At 37.3% G+C, this 18,326-nt stretch overlaps 1 protein-coding gene across 1 annotated transcript in view; it reads right to left on the reverse strand.

The window, feature by feature from the left end:
* The window catches only part of HAO1 (hydroxyacid oxidase 1), a 69,895-nt gene that overhangs the window by 14,471 nt on the left and 37,098 nt on the right, over positions 1–18,326 (reverse strand). Inside the window, exons 3-4 of the mRNA XM_081291729.1 lie at positions 10,036–10,291; positions 2,398–2,573 (exon numbers count right to left, since the gene is read on the reverse strand). Of these exons, the coding sequence (XP_081147855.1) occupies positions 2,398–2,573; positions 10,036–10,291 (432 nt within the window). The remainder of the gene's footprint in view (positions 1–2,397; positions 2,574–10,035; positions 10,292–18,326) is intronic.

The following is an 18,326-nucleotide window of genomic DNA, read 5'->3' on the forward strand; positions in this document are numbered from 1 at the left end:
CTCCTCATCTCCAGATTGTGCATGAGCATTATTTGATGTAGTTGCTGTTATAGAGATGATTGTTGTTTGCTAAATAAATGAAACAAATAGTTACAGGGAAAACTGGACAATATAAACTTACATTTATAAATAACTAACTTCTTTTCAAATGTCAAATGCTCTATTTCTTTATCTTGCTTTTTGAGTTCTAATTATATAGGCTTAGAGTTTTTACCAAGTATTTTATCCAGTAAATATTTGGGCTACCTGATATGTGCAAAACATTGTGAAAACATGTAAAAATAAGCCAGATAATCCATATACACAAGAAAAAAGAGAGGTGATGATGGTGGTGGTGGTGGTAGTAGTCTTGGGAAAAATGATTACAGACTAAAATTCTAGAAGCAAAAGTATTTTTCAATGTAACCCATGACAGTGAATGCAATGTAATGGATTTGCATAATAACCTATTGGGCAAAAAATAGAAAATTACATAAATTGGGAATCCAGAATTGAAAACTGGGTTCAATAAAATGACCTCATTTTTTATAATTATTTCTTATTTAACTGAGACCATTTGGAAACTAGACTAAAAGTTTGTTTTTCTTTAGTGATTTCAAGCCAGATCTCCCAGGCCATGTCTGAGATTAACCATATTAATCTTCTAATTCAATTTTATCTTCTCATTCCCTTCCCTGACAATCATTTCTTACCTGGACAATCACACTTCCTGAATGTTCTTCCTGGCCACCTCCATCCATTAGGTCAATTTTACAAAACATGATTTTTCTAAGGTGCTGATCTGATGAGGTGGCTTCCCTGATTCAGATGCTTCAGTGATTCTCAACCACCTTAAAGTCTACATTCCCTAAAATGCCTTACATTTTATATAAGTTGTTACCCATAAGTGCTTTATTCCACTACTATTTCAGTCTGTAATACAATCTGTTGACCCATTATCAGAGTGAAATTCAAGTATCTTCATTCTGAAATGAAACCTTTTCTAATCTGCTCTTCTAATGGTCCAACCATTTTAAAGCCACTGCCTTACACTGCCTAGTATATCTTTAATGGTTTATACTTCAACATTTTAAACAACCCCAAATGCTTTTTTATATGTTTGTCTCCTATAACAACAGGCTCTTCTTTAGGCCAAGCATCTTAAATTATAACCATAAAAACTTTTAGCACAAAATAAGTACAATAAATGTGCATGGAATGAATGAATGAATGAAAAGAAGCAAGAATCAATGAATAAATGACACAGAACATCCCTGTTAATGATCTTTAGTACCTAAGGTTTTGTGGCTACAGAAAGTAGGGGGACAAGATGGTTGCAAATATAAGAAGTGAAACTATTGTTTAAAGGTGTATGTAAATCAGAATTTAATCACTATGGTATAAAATCCATAGAAATTTTGAATTCAGATAATGATCAATAGTAAACAGTGTGACAATGGATTTTTCAAAAGCAAAGATTAAGCTAGACCCCCGTTTAAACATATCTCCAAAAGCTGCACTGAGCCCATTCTTTCATTTAATTTTTTTTAGTGCATAGATGACACAAAGTAGGCAGCATGCTTAGAGATTTATAAGTAGAGACCACGTGACACACATTCAAGTAAACCTCATGAACAAAGTTTGATTTGTTAGACTCTGAGATAAGTTAATACACTCTCTCATCCCCAAACCACTTACTCAAACATTTCTCTTTTTTTTCAAGTTTTTTTTTTTTTAGCTATCTATATAACCATGCTGGAGGTGGGGGGAAGCAAAATGTTTTCAAAGAAAACATTTTTTTTTGAGAGAACACTCCAAAACATTGGCACTCCAAAGTCATTATAGTGATTATAAATCCTTGTAGGACTTGTATACATGTGGATTCTGGAGTAAGAATCAACTTCCTTACTATCCATGGGTTGATAATTGAGAATTATCCACCATTCTTCACAGAGAGATAATGGGAATTTCGCCACAGTCAAATATTAGCCCTGGCCATTGGTACTTGGAGGTAGCACAGGAAAAAGAGAAAAGACTCTTAAAACAACAGGTCTGGCTGTTCTGCTTCCTTCATTTGGGGCATCTTTGGTCTAAGAGCAACTATTGTATCTTTTAGGTAAAGCCATGTATTCCTGATGTTCTATCAAGATTTTGCCAAGTTCCATGACTAAGTAATGGCTCCAGAACAAGTCAATGACATCACAAACACTTTGAAAAAGGTAACTTCTTACTTACCAGCTTTGTTTCTGAATATTACCTAAGAATGAGTAGATATTTACTCACTAACATCAGAAGAGAGAATTGAGAATTGGAATGTGTCTTTTGATAGTTCTTTCTGATTGTTTTCCCTTAAAAAAAAAAAAGGCATGGCCATATCCACTAAAGTTAGCATGGATTCCAACTGAGAAATAAACAAACCTCTTAAGATGCCCTTTGCAACAATAGGCAGTGACGTCAGTCCCCTCAGCCACTCAATATCTTTCCAACTGATGGATGGGTCTATAGCTTTCGCCACGTATGCAGCAAGTCCACTGTCATCTCCAAAATTTTCCGTAGGAGAAAATGCTAAATCATTGGTTTCAAAATTCTTCAACCTGAAATAGTTACATAAAATAAGAAATTCTCAAAGTCACAAAAATATTTATGATGATTGAGTCAATGAAAAAAAGAAAAGTGACTCTTTTCAAATCAATTAGCTATTCATTCCTCAATCACTCACTGAAGGTTGCTTGCAGTTATATTTTCCATGTTTTGCTGTAGGACTCTAGGCTAAATGTGACAATTCAGTGGTCTTCATTGATTAACTAAAGAGTGTATGTGTGTGTGTGTGTGTGTGTGTGTATGTGTGTGTGTGTGTGTTGTTAAACATTTGTATATTTATAAGCAATTTCAAAGAAAAATATGTGGCCATGTTCAAACATTTCCTGTTTAGGCCAGTTTATGGATCTAAACAATAGACCTGATGTTATTTTCAGCCAGCAATGCAAATTAATCATAATGAAAAACATTTGCATGATGCTTTATAACTTACAAAGGGTTTTTATATATCTATATGTTCTCTATATGTTCACATTTCTTTAAAAAAAAACTTTTAGAAAGTAAAATTGACTCTTTGTCTCCCATTTTACACACACACACACACACACACACACACACACACACAAATGAAAACAGAAATGTAGAGTGAGTTGCCCCAAGAATAAAGATAGCTAATGACAGCATTTGGGCTGCAACCCAGGTCTCTCCACTGAACTCTTGATTAGGTTCTCTTTGCTTCTAAAAGTTGCATCCTGGCTATTACAACTGGCCTCAGGCAACCTGACAATGCCATAGGGTCCAGACTAAAGAAGGCTGGAACTGCAGTAACATGTGTTAATATTTCCTGTCTGTTCCCCTGTGGTCAATTTTACCTGCCATATTGCTAGGGTAGTAGTGGTGGTGGGTCCTGGGTACAAGAGGTCTTTTCTGGTAGATAAGTTGTCAGAACTGGCTTTCCATCCATCCTTCATTATTTGTTCCTTCTGAAGCTCTGTGCCTGCTGATTCAAAATCATGAGCTGTCCAATTATCAACACCTTAACCTGTGGCTTTTTCTTGCTTTTAGGAGCTTAAGTTACTAGCCATACAGAAGACTGGAAGTGTAAATAACCCAGCTCCTACACCACTCCAGAGACTAACTCTGAGATGCAATCTACATACACTCCCAGAGTTTTCCAGCAAGATTAAGCCTCAGTTGCCCTCTGTAACTGCCTTGATAAAAAGTTCTCTGTATGCTGCCTACCCCTCCTTGCCCCACTGTCCTGGCTCTCTAACAATATTTCTTCATATTACAAATGAACTACCTGCATTCAAACCACTGGCTCACAGTCTGCTGCTCAAGGAACCCAATCAGGTACACCACTGAGTTGCTAACTTCCCGTGTCTAATTGCATTGACCTAGGGTAGTCCCGAGTTTCTAATTCACCTCTAAGTCTCTGCTGCTGGCTCATCCTAAACCTGAAGTCATTTCATTGGACCTAATATCCTCATATTCTAATTAGACTTTGACAGTTCCCCAAACTAAAGGAAAAGATCTTTCTGCCTACGGGTCTGACCACTAGGTAAATACATGGTCACCTGGACACAATAGCACTATCCATGTGACTTATCTACCCACAGCCCCAAATCCAGTAGCAATCTTCAGTCCCTGAAAGGCTGCTTGTAAATAATGACAATGACTGGGTTCACCTTGATCTTCTGCATAGTGTAACTAACCCTGTTAGTCAGTCTCCTTTTCAGGTATAAATAGAACTATATATTGACCTCTGGCTTAGTTCTAGCTCTCTGCTCCCCTCTGGCACTGAACATAGAAAAGACCTTGGAGCCATGGCTATAAATGCCTTTATATAAAACTAGAACTATCTGGGAACATTGTTTTTAAATTATTTTTTAAATAATCCTTTAATACAAAACTCTTTTTGATACTTTTTACATTTCAGTATATTTCAGCTCAAATAACAGGTTGTGTAGCTCAAGTGGCATATATTATCATAAGGACATGAACATTCAATTCCATAATCCTTGATTCAAGCCATTGGCAACATTTTCTCAATAAGAATTGAATAGCCCTATAGTTTTATGGACTCAGGTGACCACTAAAAGTAATAGAAAATTCTAGCTCCTTGAGAGTCATAAGAACACTTATCTAGCTGTTGGGCTCTGATAGGGACATTAACTGGGCTTCTTAAAAAATCAAACCACATAGGATTGTACATTTTATCACAGCCTTTGGTCTTCTGTGGTCACACTAACTTGAATTGAATTTACCTTTCTGGTCAATGACCATACACTTATGGTGAGACCTATTCCACTACTTATAAATTATATTAAAGTTCAAACTTTCAAGTAATGTTGTTAATAAGAAAAAGTGCAGTCTCTCTATCCCAGAGCAATAACAGGAGAAAAAAACTTTCTATGTGCATGGAGTCTAAATGGCACGCCACCCCCATCCCAAACAAGCCACAGTGCTTCAGCAGGGGTGGGGTGAAAGGGTGAAATGGATAGGAAAAAACAGAAACATGGATAAAATTATATAAATAACTGTTGTTATTCTTGGACGGTGAATGCAGATCAACACTTGAATGAATGTTGCCTTACAGAAATCTCAGTGCACAATGAAGCCTTGTTGTTGCTCTCAAAATTGTTCAAAGCCAGAAGCCAAGAAAAAGTTTTCAGATATCTTGACAGAGACCCACAATGGAGTGTTTTACCAATGGCTCCAAGAGAAACCGCTATGAATGCTATTTTTATTCAGATTATGACATACACACACACACACACACACACACACACACACACACACACCCCACACATATATATCACTTATGGCGCTTCTGATAACCAAAGTATTCCATTTCGTAAAAAAGGAAAAGAGCAATATCAAAATAATAACACAATTGCTTAGGGCTTAGTTTTTAAAAAACAGTCTGTTTAATGGCACAAAGGCAAGTACATTTTTTGTAAAATATTTGTTATGCCTAGAGGCTCTTAATATAATTTAACCTATTATAGAAATGGCTTTAGCTTTTAGTAAGTTAGTATATGGTAATAGTGACAATTACTAAATAAGGTTAAATATTATTAGATAACTACTAGCAATGCTATTATTATTGAATAATGTATAATATATATATATATATATATATATTTTTAATGTAACACTAAAGGTAAAGCCACATCTCTATATTGGGAAATTAAAATAAAATAAAGCTTGCAATATCAACACAGTAAAAATTAAAAGAGAGATTGAGGGAAACATTCAAAATCCACATAGGATTGGTTCACAGACCACCAGCCTTGAATTCTTTGATTACAAAAGTACTTATGTTCAGATGATAGCCCTGGTCATTTGTTTCTCAGTATGCCTGGTAGTTAAAAGACAGGCTATAGCTATAAATTTCAAGTTCAAATCCATGATCAACTTCTTCATAGTAATGTTATATGGAGAAAATCTTATGTTCTACTACATTTTTATTTATTGACTCAACAATTATTATTGAGCAATTACTTATTTACTGTCACCAGTAAATAAGACAGTGCAAATTCCCTATCCATTGTCAAGACTATATTAAATTATAGAGCATATTGGAATGTAAGTACTAGCAAATAAGAAAAGAAATAAAAATAAAAATGGGACAGAATAAAGGGATACGAACTGGCAGAATTTCCCATTGAAGTTTTAGTTAATGGTGACCAGGGCTGACTTGTTGAGAAGCTACTTTGAGAAGGAAATAGGTAGTGCTACATAATATTTATTGTAGCTGTAACAAACAACCACTTCTGTGGAAGCATAAGATGCCACACAGATTTATTACATTGAGGTTCTGAAGGTCAGAAATGCAAAATGGGTCTCACTGGATGGAACTCAAGGTTTCCTTTAGCATCATTCCTTCTGGAGCTAAGGAGAATCCATTCCCTTGCCTTTCTCAGCTGTGGGAACTTCCTGCTTCCCCTGCCTGCTGGCCACATCAATCCAGCCTTTGCTCCTGTTATCTCATCTCCCTCCCTGGCTCTGACACTCATGCCTCATGTTTCCTTAAACATCAAGTCTTCTAGGCTAAGATAGGATCACCCCCTATCTCAAGGTCCTTAATCAGATCTGCATGTGAAGTAAGAGGTTCCAGCCATTAGGTATGGACAGCTTTGGCGTACCTCACCAATTAGCGAGGACGTTTTCCTCCATGATGTACCTCAGTCTTAATCAAGTGATCTCTCTTCTCTTGAAACTGCACTGAAAGAGCCAAATCCTAACCCAATGTAAATTAACCATTTCCACTAGGGTTCAAAGAAATGAAAAGACAGACCATTGTCTTAAAGCCTCAAGAATCAGCATGATTCTTCAGCTTCATTCCTTGCTTCATCCAGAGCAGAGGGAAATTTTCCGTACTCTTCTCAGTTTCAGGCACCTCCATGCCATTTATAATGTGCAGACTTACATATGTTTTGCATATAGACCAAGCAGAGATTTCCTACCCCCTGAACTCTGGCTGCTCCCAGATGCCAACAGTCAGGAGCCTCCCCCATCCAGGCAGAGGAAGTAGCAAGGGATGGAAGGAGCCACTGCTTTACAGACTCATTCTCCTCTGGATTTCCTGCCTCCTTCGCCTGCCAAACCTCACTTCTGAAAAGCCAGGCTTCACCTTCTGTTTGTCAGGTCAGTTGTGAAACCAATTTCATATCAAGCTATAACAGATGAGCTTCTGGGGTGTAATAGGCTTAAAGCGGAAGCCAGGACCTCCCATTAATATACTGTGACTTCAAAAGCTGAATGAGAGCCACTGGGAAGCTGACCGGATGGCACGAACCTGCCCTGAAGCCCATCCTGACAAGCAAAGTCAGTGTGCACCCTAGGGAAGGGGGTACACTCAGCTGCAAGATGGTTCCCATGTTCCCATGTTCCCCATAAACTGGATGTGTGGCTTATTATTTGCTCATCTTCAGACCAGAGATGTGACAAGCTGGGGATCCACAGCCACTCCTGTGCACACAGACAGCTGAAAAGAATCTTTGTTTCATGGTCCTTCACGTCATCTGGGCAGAAGCCCAGGAGCAATGGAAAAGGGAGAAAGTAAATCCCCCTCCCCGCTCCTCACTGAGTGGCCCCAGTTTGGAAGGAGTAAGAGGAACCAGCCAGAATTAGTAACCATGTCATCTCACCCACCTAATTAGATACCTCTGCAAAATGCACTTTGCTATGCAAAAAAAAAAAAAAAAAAAGAAAAAAGAAAAAGAAAGTATTTAAGTTTCAAAGAACAAACAGAACAATAAAAACAAACCCTGCTCTATTATTATTATTATTGTTAGCAGGAGTGCTCTTGCAGGAAGGAAGAAAAGTAATAGCAAATTCCTTTTCAAATGACCAAAGGGAAATAATGAGGAATGTTTCTCAAAAGAAGCCAAGATAGTGGGAAACTAATTATTTTAGAAAGTCTCAAATAAATTAGGTAGTCAAAATAGAGAAATAATGTAATTACAGGTTGCATGTTAGGGAAGTTTGAGGTCATCTGCTTTCTGACGAGTTTGGCAAGGTGTAGGATTATGTCAGAGGTTTTGTTTTTGTTCTCTTTAAAGACAGGTTGTTTGGGTAATATGTGAAGCAGCTTTATTGGCAAGCCTGAAAAAGGACAGTGCATTCTCTCTCTGGATTGGTCCACTACAGGTACCATACACAGAAATAATATCTTAACCTGCCTGGAAGAATCTGAGCAAAAACATCATACTGTTAATTTACACCTGGCTCAACCACAAGATTTTATGGACAATAGTTTATACTTGCATATGTACATACCAAACACAGGTAAATGACAATTATGTGTCACATATACAAGACTATATAGAGACTTACAATTTACATGGTAGTAGAGATACATCCTAATCTGATTATATTATGTATCAAATTATAGGTTTCCAACAATCCTTTTGTCCTTACATAGAATTCTGATTTGATTTTTGATCTGTTTAGTGTGGGACTCTTAGAAGGGTAGACAGAGTGTGCATGTCTGAATTCTTTTGTCTCCAGTATTTTATCCTTTTTTGACCTCCCAAACCCAGTTGCTCTAAACACAATGAAAATATACACAGTGAGGAATGGCTGCTATGGAATGAGGTTAAGTCTCCCAAATCCATCCCTCATCATCTCACACTCTGCTGGCTGCTGTGGAATTCCACCACCAAAAACTCCTCCTGTAACTCTAAGTTGGATCTCTGTTTGGATACTTACAGCCCTAAGGATGATCACACATCAGTCACACGTTGGTATTAAAACCAAAAATCCAAGGGATGATTTTTCTGGGAACTATAGGAAGGAAAAAGCAATAGGGAATAGAGGTCTAGACTTAGGATAAGTTGGACTCTCAGTAAGTTCCACTGAGTTCCCAGCTCCAACTCATTTCTAACCCTAAAATACAGCAAGAAATGGGACAATACTCAAAGTTAATATAAAGGCTGAATGAACTAATAAAAATCATCCCAGTTCAATTTAACATTATTGGATACATAGTTTTTGCTAAGATGACTGACTGAGTGAATGAATGAATCTTGATCCATGGATGAGCCACATGAAAGCAGAATATTGCTGAAAGGGGTAGAAGATGAAGGATCGAAGATGTGGTTTCTTTCACTTCAATTCTTTTCAAGTTTTTTTTTTAGCCCTAGCTGCTCCTAATCCAATTAAAAATAATATCTAAAAACGGCTATTTGATTTCAACACACAAGAAATAGGGAACCAAGATCATGGTAACAAATTGTTGTCTATGTTAAATTCATTATCTTTCATCTGTATGGTATTTAGTACATATCAAAGCTCCAATGTGCTCTGGCACATAAATATATTTTAATTTTATAAGTATTTGGCAACTCATGGCCCCGTTTTATAGCTCTAATATGTGACACCCACAAAGAAGATGTTATTTGCTAGAGAGTAAGTGGACATTTAGCAATGACAGCTACTGGAACCCAGTGCCTATCATGCCTAGACAAGATAGATCCCTTTTTCCATGTGTTATTCTTTAAATATGAGGTGTAGTCCCAAACCTCCTGTTAATGTAGGAATATCCGAGGTGAAATGATTGCACTGTAAGCACTGTACCCTATAAGTCCATCCTAGTTTGAATGGGCTAAGTGGATGGTAACTGTAGGCAGGCCAGGTTTGGGGCACTAATGGGGCACATCTTCCCTGTGGCCTCTCCCACCTGCTCTGCTTCCTGGCCTTGAAGAGTTGAGCAGCTTTCCTCCCATGATGCACTGCCTCACCTTGGGGCCCAGAGCCATGGAGTCTGCCATCTATGGACTGAGACCTCTGAAACTGTGGGCCCCAAATAAACTTTCCCTCCGCTGAGTTGTTCTTGTCAGGTGTTTTGGTCACAGTGGTGAAAAACCGAATAACACACCACACTTCAGACTTTTTGGAGATCTAATTCCCCAGAGCACCTTCTGAAAACTGGGCAAAGCCTCTGTTGTCAGCTCATGGCAAGCAAAGAGGACGAGCAAATCAGCCCAGGGACCACATCGTCATCCTTACCTGAGTTGAGGAGGCAGCTTGAACCTGTTCCGCACATCATCAAAGCGGTTTCCCAGGTAAGGGGTGTCCACGGTCACGAATATGGCCTTGTAGCCCATCTGCTCTGCTCGCTTCACCAGCTGCCTGGTGACCTCACGGTCCTTGTAGATGTACAGCTGCAGCCAGCGAAGGGCCTCAGGACCAGCCTTGGCCACTTCTTCAATTGAGGAGGTAGCCCAGGAACTCAGCATCATGCCAGTTCCCATGGTCTGACAGGCTGAGAAAGAAAGGAGACTATCAAAGCAGGTCAGCTATATCTCCCTCTCCCAAGTCTTTAAGTTGTAGATCAGTGGGCAAAGACCTCCGCCAGAGCAACTTGGCAATAGGAAGCCACATCTTTAAAATATTGGAAATGTATCCTTTTCACGTTGTGTATGTGGCTCCTATGTAACATCAAAGATTTGCCATATACATATGGGAATATTGAGAACAACCTGAATGTCTAGTCTTGGAGGATTGGTTTACCAGTAATTCCCACACAAAATTAAATATGCACCACAAACATTAAAGTAATGTTATTGTGCTGGCTAATTTTATGTATTAACTTGGATAGGCTGTGTTACCCAGATATTTGATCAAACACATCTGTGTATTGCTGTGAGGGTATTGATAGATTAGATTTGCAGATTATCCACTGTAATGTGGATGGGCCTTGTCTAATCAGTTGAAAGTCTTAACAAAAGACTACTTCCCAAAGAAAAAGGAAATCTGCCAGCAGATTTAGATTTTAACTTTAGACTTGAGCAGCAATCTTGACTTTTCCCTAGTTCTCCTCTGTGCTGTCTAACCTGCAGATTTGAGATTTATCAGACTCCATAATCATGTGGGCCAACTCCTTAATGTAAATCTCTATCTCCTGTGAAGAGATAAAGAAACATAGGTAGAGATAGATATTGATATAGATACATATTTATATGTGTGTGTGTGTGTGTGTGTGTGTGGAGAAAGAGAGAGAGAGAGAGAGAGAGAGAGAGAGCAAGAGAGAGAGAGAGAAAGTCTATTGGTTCTGTTTCTCTGGATAACCCTATTACAATTATTTTTATAAAATGTTCACAGTCATACAAAGTTGTTTGAGATATAGATATTTTAAGGAAAAACATTCTACAAAACATGTATAATTCCATATTTTTTCAAATTATAATTATTGGTATAGGAAACTAAATAAAATACATGTTTACCGTGAGAAAGATAATTGTCAGTGAGTTTAATTTTTCTTCCTTTATTTTTCTTATCTTTTGTTCCTTAGTTTTTAAAATTTCATTTTTAATGATGTATTCTACCACATATTTTGTTTTACAATTTTAAAAAGGTATATATGTTTGAAATCTCAAGTAGACTCAACATTTCTTGAGCAAGATAGCAAGAAACAAGAAACAAAATGAAAAATTAGTAAACAAACATTTGTCTTAGAAGACTTTAACAAATATGGATCTTGGGTTTTCCTCCAAAAGTATTAAAATTGGAGTCAACTTAGTGGAGGAAAAATTGATAGAATGTTTGAATACTATATAGAGGAGGAGAGAAGATACATTATAAATATCTAAAACTGACTATATGACTCCAGGTGTTTGGCTGCTCTTAGTGCCTTGTCCTACCAACTGGGAGTAAATGTAGTTACAAAGTGACACTCATAAGATAATGATGATAAATTGGTGAGATGCTACTTAAAAAGTTGCACTTGCAGGTTAAAATGTTTCTGTACTATAGAGCATGGTGGTGCACACCTGTATGTAATCCCAGCTACTCAGAAGGGTAAAGCAGGAGGATTGCAAGTTTGAGGCCAATCTAGATAATTTAGGAAGACCCCATCTCAAAATAAAAAATCAAAAGTGCTGTGGATGCAGCTCAGTGGTAACGTGTTTTTCTATCATGCCTAAGGCTCTGGGTTTGATTCCAACCACTGCCAAAATACCAAAAAAAATTAAAAAAAAAAATTAAAAAAAAACAATAAATAAATAAATAAAGCTTCTGTGCTTCTCAAACTTTAGCTAATAGCAATAACCAAGTCCCTAGAAGGCTTATGAAAATAGATTTCTGTGTCCCACCTTTGGTGTATAATTACACAGGTCCAAGATGGGGCCCCAAGTTTTCCTTTCTAACAAGGAAAACTTGTTACAATACTGATGCTGCCAGTGCTGAATCATACTCTGACATTTAAGTAGTAGCATCACCAGTTGATAGTAAAAGTCCAAGTTCAAATAGTAATAAAATGGATTTGGTTTTTGAAAAATGCTACTTTTCCCATGACTTTGAAGGTGATTTCATCCTTGTTCTCAGGTCATTTGGGCACATTCAGAAGATGTAAGCTGGAGATCATTAAGTTTATGGGTCATTAATATGTTGCCCCAAGAGTTCCTCCGAGAAATTCTATCATAGGGTCTTATGACTTGCAAATTGTTGTCCAAGAAAAACCCCATATTTTTCTAAGCAATAACACATATGAACATCTGGACCATTGTCTGATTTTCATTAAGATTTGGAAATATGGAAAAAATGCCAGGGGACATTGATTGCTTGGGTCAGAATCTTCTTAACCATCAACTTACCACAAAGAAAGGATGTCCTGGAGAAGATGTGACCTAACTAAGGTCACACAGTGTTTGTTGGACAGCAAAGTAGCATAAAAAACCGAGTACATCTGATCATTCCTCCAGGGAAAGGATCTTTCTAGAACTCTCAGATGTCCAAAAGACTCTCTGGTATCAAGCATGGATAAATTTACTTCTTCTGTATTTCATAGTCATGATCTCCAAGAGAGTAGGTTTGCCATGTGCCTGAGAGATGCTAGCATACTCACATCTCTGAGGAGGCACAGAATCTTGGAATTCAATGAGAAGATCTGCCATATGCCAGAGGTGCAGTGAGGTGGCACAAAGGAGATCCAGCAAAGAGGACCACTCAGATAAAGGGCATCTTTTTATAAATAACACTAAAGCATCATGTAGGCTTAGCAGTGGCTCTGCCAACAATAACATCGAAGTCTGCAAAAAGATTTGCTTGATTTCATAAGAAATAGCTGCAGACATTAAACCTAGATTGTCAACATGCCACACACACACACACACACACACACACACACACACACAAATGCACAGCTAATTCCTAAGGCACTCAAACCATCTAATTTGTGCAAGGTGTCAGTCTTCACAAGCATGGTACCCAAGTGGCTTGAATGTGGATATTCTGGGAAAAGAAAGGACAGTCTCTCCACGCCATTTATTTCCAGAGTTTACCTGTTCTGATACAAGCAGCTTATGGAGCTATTGCTGATCCTTATTTGTTTTTCATGATTCAAACTTAAGAGGCTGAAATTTGGAATCTGGATCCCTCAAATTCCAAGTTACTATTGTTTCAAGTTTTTAGGCACTTGATAAATATTGGTGATTTAATGCATTTATTCAAAAAGAGTCTCCAAGATGCAGGGGGACTATCAGAGGCTATGCTGACGTATTATCTGTTGAGGCTGTTATTACTCCCAGGAGAAAACAGAAGGAAAAATTCTATAAGGTCCCATGCCTCTTATACCAAATACTGCTGATCATGGTGTTTCCCATTTGCTTGTGATTATTTTCTGTGATAAAGGGAAATTTTTGATGAATTGCATCCATTGTATTTAACAAAATTTAATATTAAAATGAGCTACAAGAACCTGATATTTTACAAGAACAAGATTTTACAAGATTTTACAAAATAACAATTAAAATTTTGTTTATTCAAGCCAGTCCCAAAAAATCAAAGGTCAAATATTCTCTGTGATATGTGAACATTAATCTACATAAGAGGGTGGAAGGGGAAGAATAGAAGTCCATTGGATTAGACAAAGAGAAATGAAGGGAAGGGAGGAATGAGGCGAGTAGAAGGACAGTAGGATCATTTGGACATAACTTTCCTACGTTCACATATGAGTATACCACCAGTGAAATTCCACATTATGTACAACCACAAGAATGGTACACTAATTAGAATAATCATACTCCTTGTATGCATAATATGTCAAAATACACTCTATACTCCCATGCATATCTAAAAAGAGCAAATAAAAATGAATAAAATGTATGCTAAACTACAATAAATAAAAATTTAGAGAAAATTTTTTAAAAATTTGCTCTTTCAACTAAGGACAGATCTAAGATTAAGTTGATACATACCAGTATGGCAAAGAGCCTTGCTAAAATATCAAATTAATTCCATCCCAATTGGTAAGTAACCATGACTTTGAAGTGAATATCACCAATCTTGGTTTCCTTCAATGTGCTTCAACATGTCATCCATTCCTTCCCTCCCCAAGGAAACATCAGACCATTCTATCACCCAACAGCTTAAACATCAATGCCTGAAAGGCCTGGAAGTGTACAAACCTACTGGAAGACTGGAGACCATTATCCAAACACCATTCCTAAATGGTCAGTTGCTAAACTTGTTGTTAAGGATTTCAAATATCAACTTACTGAGAGATGAAGATTAAATCCTTCTCGCTCACATTTATTTGGGTGGATAAAAATTATAATCTTTCAAATTGTATGAATAATTTAACATGCTGAGACTCATTAGAGATATCCTGGTCTAGGGTTTGAGAGGACTCCTGTGTTTGGTCCTTTTACTCTACGTGTGCATCTCTGAATTTCTCTCCTCCTGCTCTAAATGGTAAGAACAGTCAGATTTCATGCTACAAAGGACTGACTGGCATCAATTTTTATTTCCATTCCAAATTTCTGGCTTTTTATCAAACTGTACTAAGATTTTCACAACACCTGACAAATGGAGTTTATGGACAAGGGGTTATTACTATAAAGGCAAGTCCTGGCTCATACTGATGATGAAGTTCTCTATTAGGGTTTAGATATGAGGTATTCCTCAAAAGCTCATGGGTGAGACAAAGCAAAAATTTGTATGGGTGGAATGATTAGATTATGAGACATATAATAATAAGGGAATTAATCCACTAATATTGACTAATTGAGTAGTAACTCTAGGCAGATAGGGTGTGATTAGAGGAAGTAGGTCACTGGGGTTGTGCTTTGGGGGTTTATATCTTGTCCCTGGTACACAGAACTATCTCCACTTCCTGGTTGCCATATCCTGCGCTGTTTCCTCTGCCCTTCCGCCATGATGTTCTGCCTCACCTTGGACCCAGCTAACTGTGGACTGAACCTCTGAAACCATAAACCAAACTAAACATTTCTTCCTCTGAGTTGTTCTACCATGCCTTTTGGTTACAACAGTAAAAAGGCTGACTAAACAGTCCCTAATGTTATTCTAAGCCTAAAAATCTGGGCTTTTCTAATAGCACATCCTAGAGATAACATATCCAGGAGCCTTCACCATGAACTAAACATCAATTTCATATGAAAATCCAAAATTTCTTATTTTTAATAAGAAATTTCTTATAAGAAATTTCTTATTTTTTTTCTCATTTTATTTATTTTTTTATTGGTTGTTCACAACATTACAAAGCTCTTGACATATCATATTTCATACATTAGATTGAAGTGGGTTATGAACCCCCAATTTTACCCCAAATAAATTTCTTATTTTTAACCCTCTCTTTTACACCCTTAAGACATATCTTTGAGAATAAACAGCTACACTTTTGAGGTTCTCTAAATTTATTCAGACTCTGGTTATATGTTGGCATTTCTTTCTCATCTATATTTAGGGGAAGCAAATCGAAAAATGCATAGGAGTCACATATTATCACTTAAAGAGACATTGGTGAGGTTATCGGCACTCAGGCATCAAAGATAAAGCTACATATATGAACTGGGAGATAATATTGATATCTCACAATGAGATATTTGGTTGATTGAAAGTCTAAAGGCCTTGGTTTCAGTGCCAACCTTGAATCCCTGAGGCACATTCCACCTGCAAAACATCTGTATGCCCAGCTGCCCTGCCCAGTTTATAGCATTGCTGGTTAGTCCAATGACACAGATGTTTGAACATTTTCTGCATAAACTCTGCAACTGAGAGATAGCCTGTCTCGAAATATAAATTTTACAAAGGTCTGGGGATATAGCTCAATGGTAAAGTGCCCCTGGGCTCAATCCCCAGTACCAAAAAAAAAAAAAAAGACAAATAATAGTAAACGTTGTCTAGAATGGGAAAAAGGAACTCTGGTGTACACTTGGCAGGAATGTACACTACTACACACATTTTGGAAAATAGTATGGAAGTTTTCCTGCCATGTTTTTGATGTGCAGGAAACCCATTCTTCTCTTTCTTTCCTTCCCAAATAGTGTCAAATGCTCACTCCTTTTAAGGGAAAGCTTCTTAAAAAGAGAAAAATCATTTCCATGCCAAGGAATTCCCTATAGGGCCTTGTATAGGAACCAATATCTAAAGAAATAATTTCTGAATTCTCAAGGCATATATTTCTGGAGGGTCAGTGACAAGATAACAGCAAAAAATTCAGGAATTGCAGCAAATCCCGTCTCTCCCCACCTCCATCCACAACTGTTTATAGATTTCCATGAAAAGAATTGTAGAGTTTTACATTAGCCAATAATACCTGGAAGAATGAAGAAATCCTTTGTATGTATTTTTTTTTCCTTTATTCCACTTATGATTTAACTGCAAATGTAAACCAATGTTTACAGTAGCCCAAATCACAATAGCCAATTTATGGAATCAGCCTAGTTATCTATTAATGGATTAACAGATAAAGATAATGTACATATTCACAATGGAGTTTCAGTCATAAAGAGGAATATATTTATGTCATTTTTTGGTAAATGGATGGAACTGAAAAACACCTAAGTGAAATTAGAATCAGAAAGTCAAGAGTCAAAAGTTTTCTCTCATATGTGGGAGTTAGAAAGAAAAATGGAATCAAGCAAGTTATCCAATGAAAATAGAAGAGAGAACTGGATTCAATAGCCCACACCTGTATTCCCAGCTACTCAGGAGACTGAGGCAGGATTGCAAATTCGAGATTAGCCTCAGCAACTTAGGGGATCCTTTCTCAAAAAAAAAAAAAAAGTAAAGAAAAGAACTGGAGATATGGTAGTGGTAGAGTGCTTCTGGGTTCAATGCCAAGTAAAATAAATAATAAATAAATAAGCAATTGAGTGGCGAAATGGGATCAAGAGGGAGGAGCCATGGGGAAGTACTAGTTAATAAAATCTAAAATTTTTCTATGTCCATGCACAAAAAAGAATCCTATTTTCTATATAATTATAAGGCACCAATTAAAATAATACTAATAATAGAAGGAAGACCATAGAGCAGAACAAGAGAACCAAGGGAGGGGAGGTGGAGAGGAAAACAGAAGGTACTGGTAAGTGAGATTATATTATATTGTGTGCATATACAAAGATGGCATAATGAATCTCCCTACTGTGTTTAATTATAATTATATTGTGTGCATATACAAAGATGGCATAATGAATCTCCCTACCGTGTTTAATTATAATTCACCAGTTATTCTTCTATTTTAAAAATAGCACAGCTTACTATCACCCCTATCTGTGTCCCCCCCCCCAAAAAAAAATGGACTCTGGGCTGATGGAAAGAATTAATGCTTTCAGTTTTATAGAATGGATGATGTCCTCAGACCCAGAAACAATACATGCTCAGATTAATATCAAGTCCCAGCACTAGAAAAACAAAATGCTACAAGGACCTGCAATAGCCTGGTGTAGGGTGTGGTTCTTTCTCCCTAGACCACCATTCTATAGAGGGCTAGCTGAATTCCATACACTATGGAACCCATATTCAACTACTGAGGTTGACATCGACTTGTACCAGATACGAATGCCATTACCTCTAGGGTTGACACAATCCTGAACACCAAGGGACAGTGATATCCTGGACTAGAACAGGTCAAAAGCTTTGCAAAGCAGCCTGCACTGGGAGCACCTTCCTTAAAGCTAAGGATCAAAGTTATGCTTCTAATGACTGGAAGTTCCCTTTAAATATCAAGCCTTAACAAAAACTTTCATTTCTGATCAAGGTAATCTGGATGTGAAGAAGTGAAAATGAGAAACATATTGTGTACTTCAATTTTGGGGACCTGGATACTAAGCCCGCCCATGCCAGGTCTTTAATTGAAAATTTACTGAGTGACCCTCTTATTTATCCAGTCTGTTTCTTACCTCCCACTCACTTCAGAGAGTCAAGTCAGACCTTAGATGGTCTTCAAAAGGGAATGTATTTGTACTCCACCTAATATGCTTCATGTTTGAGAATTTCAACTATGCCTCTAACTGGGAACCACCAGTAACTTTCATACCAGACTTCTCTGCTTTCTTCTC

Source organism: Spermophilus citellus (assembly GCF_964194105.1).
Source record: "Spermophilus citellus genome assembly, chromosome: 4".
Taxonomy (NCBI): Eukaryota; Metazoa; Chordata; class Mammalia; order Rodentia; family Sciuridae; genus Spermophilus; species Spermophilus citellus.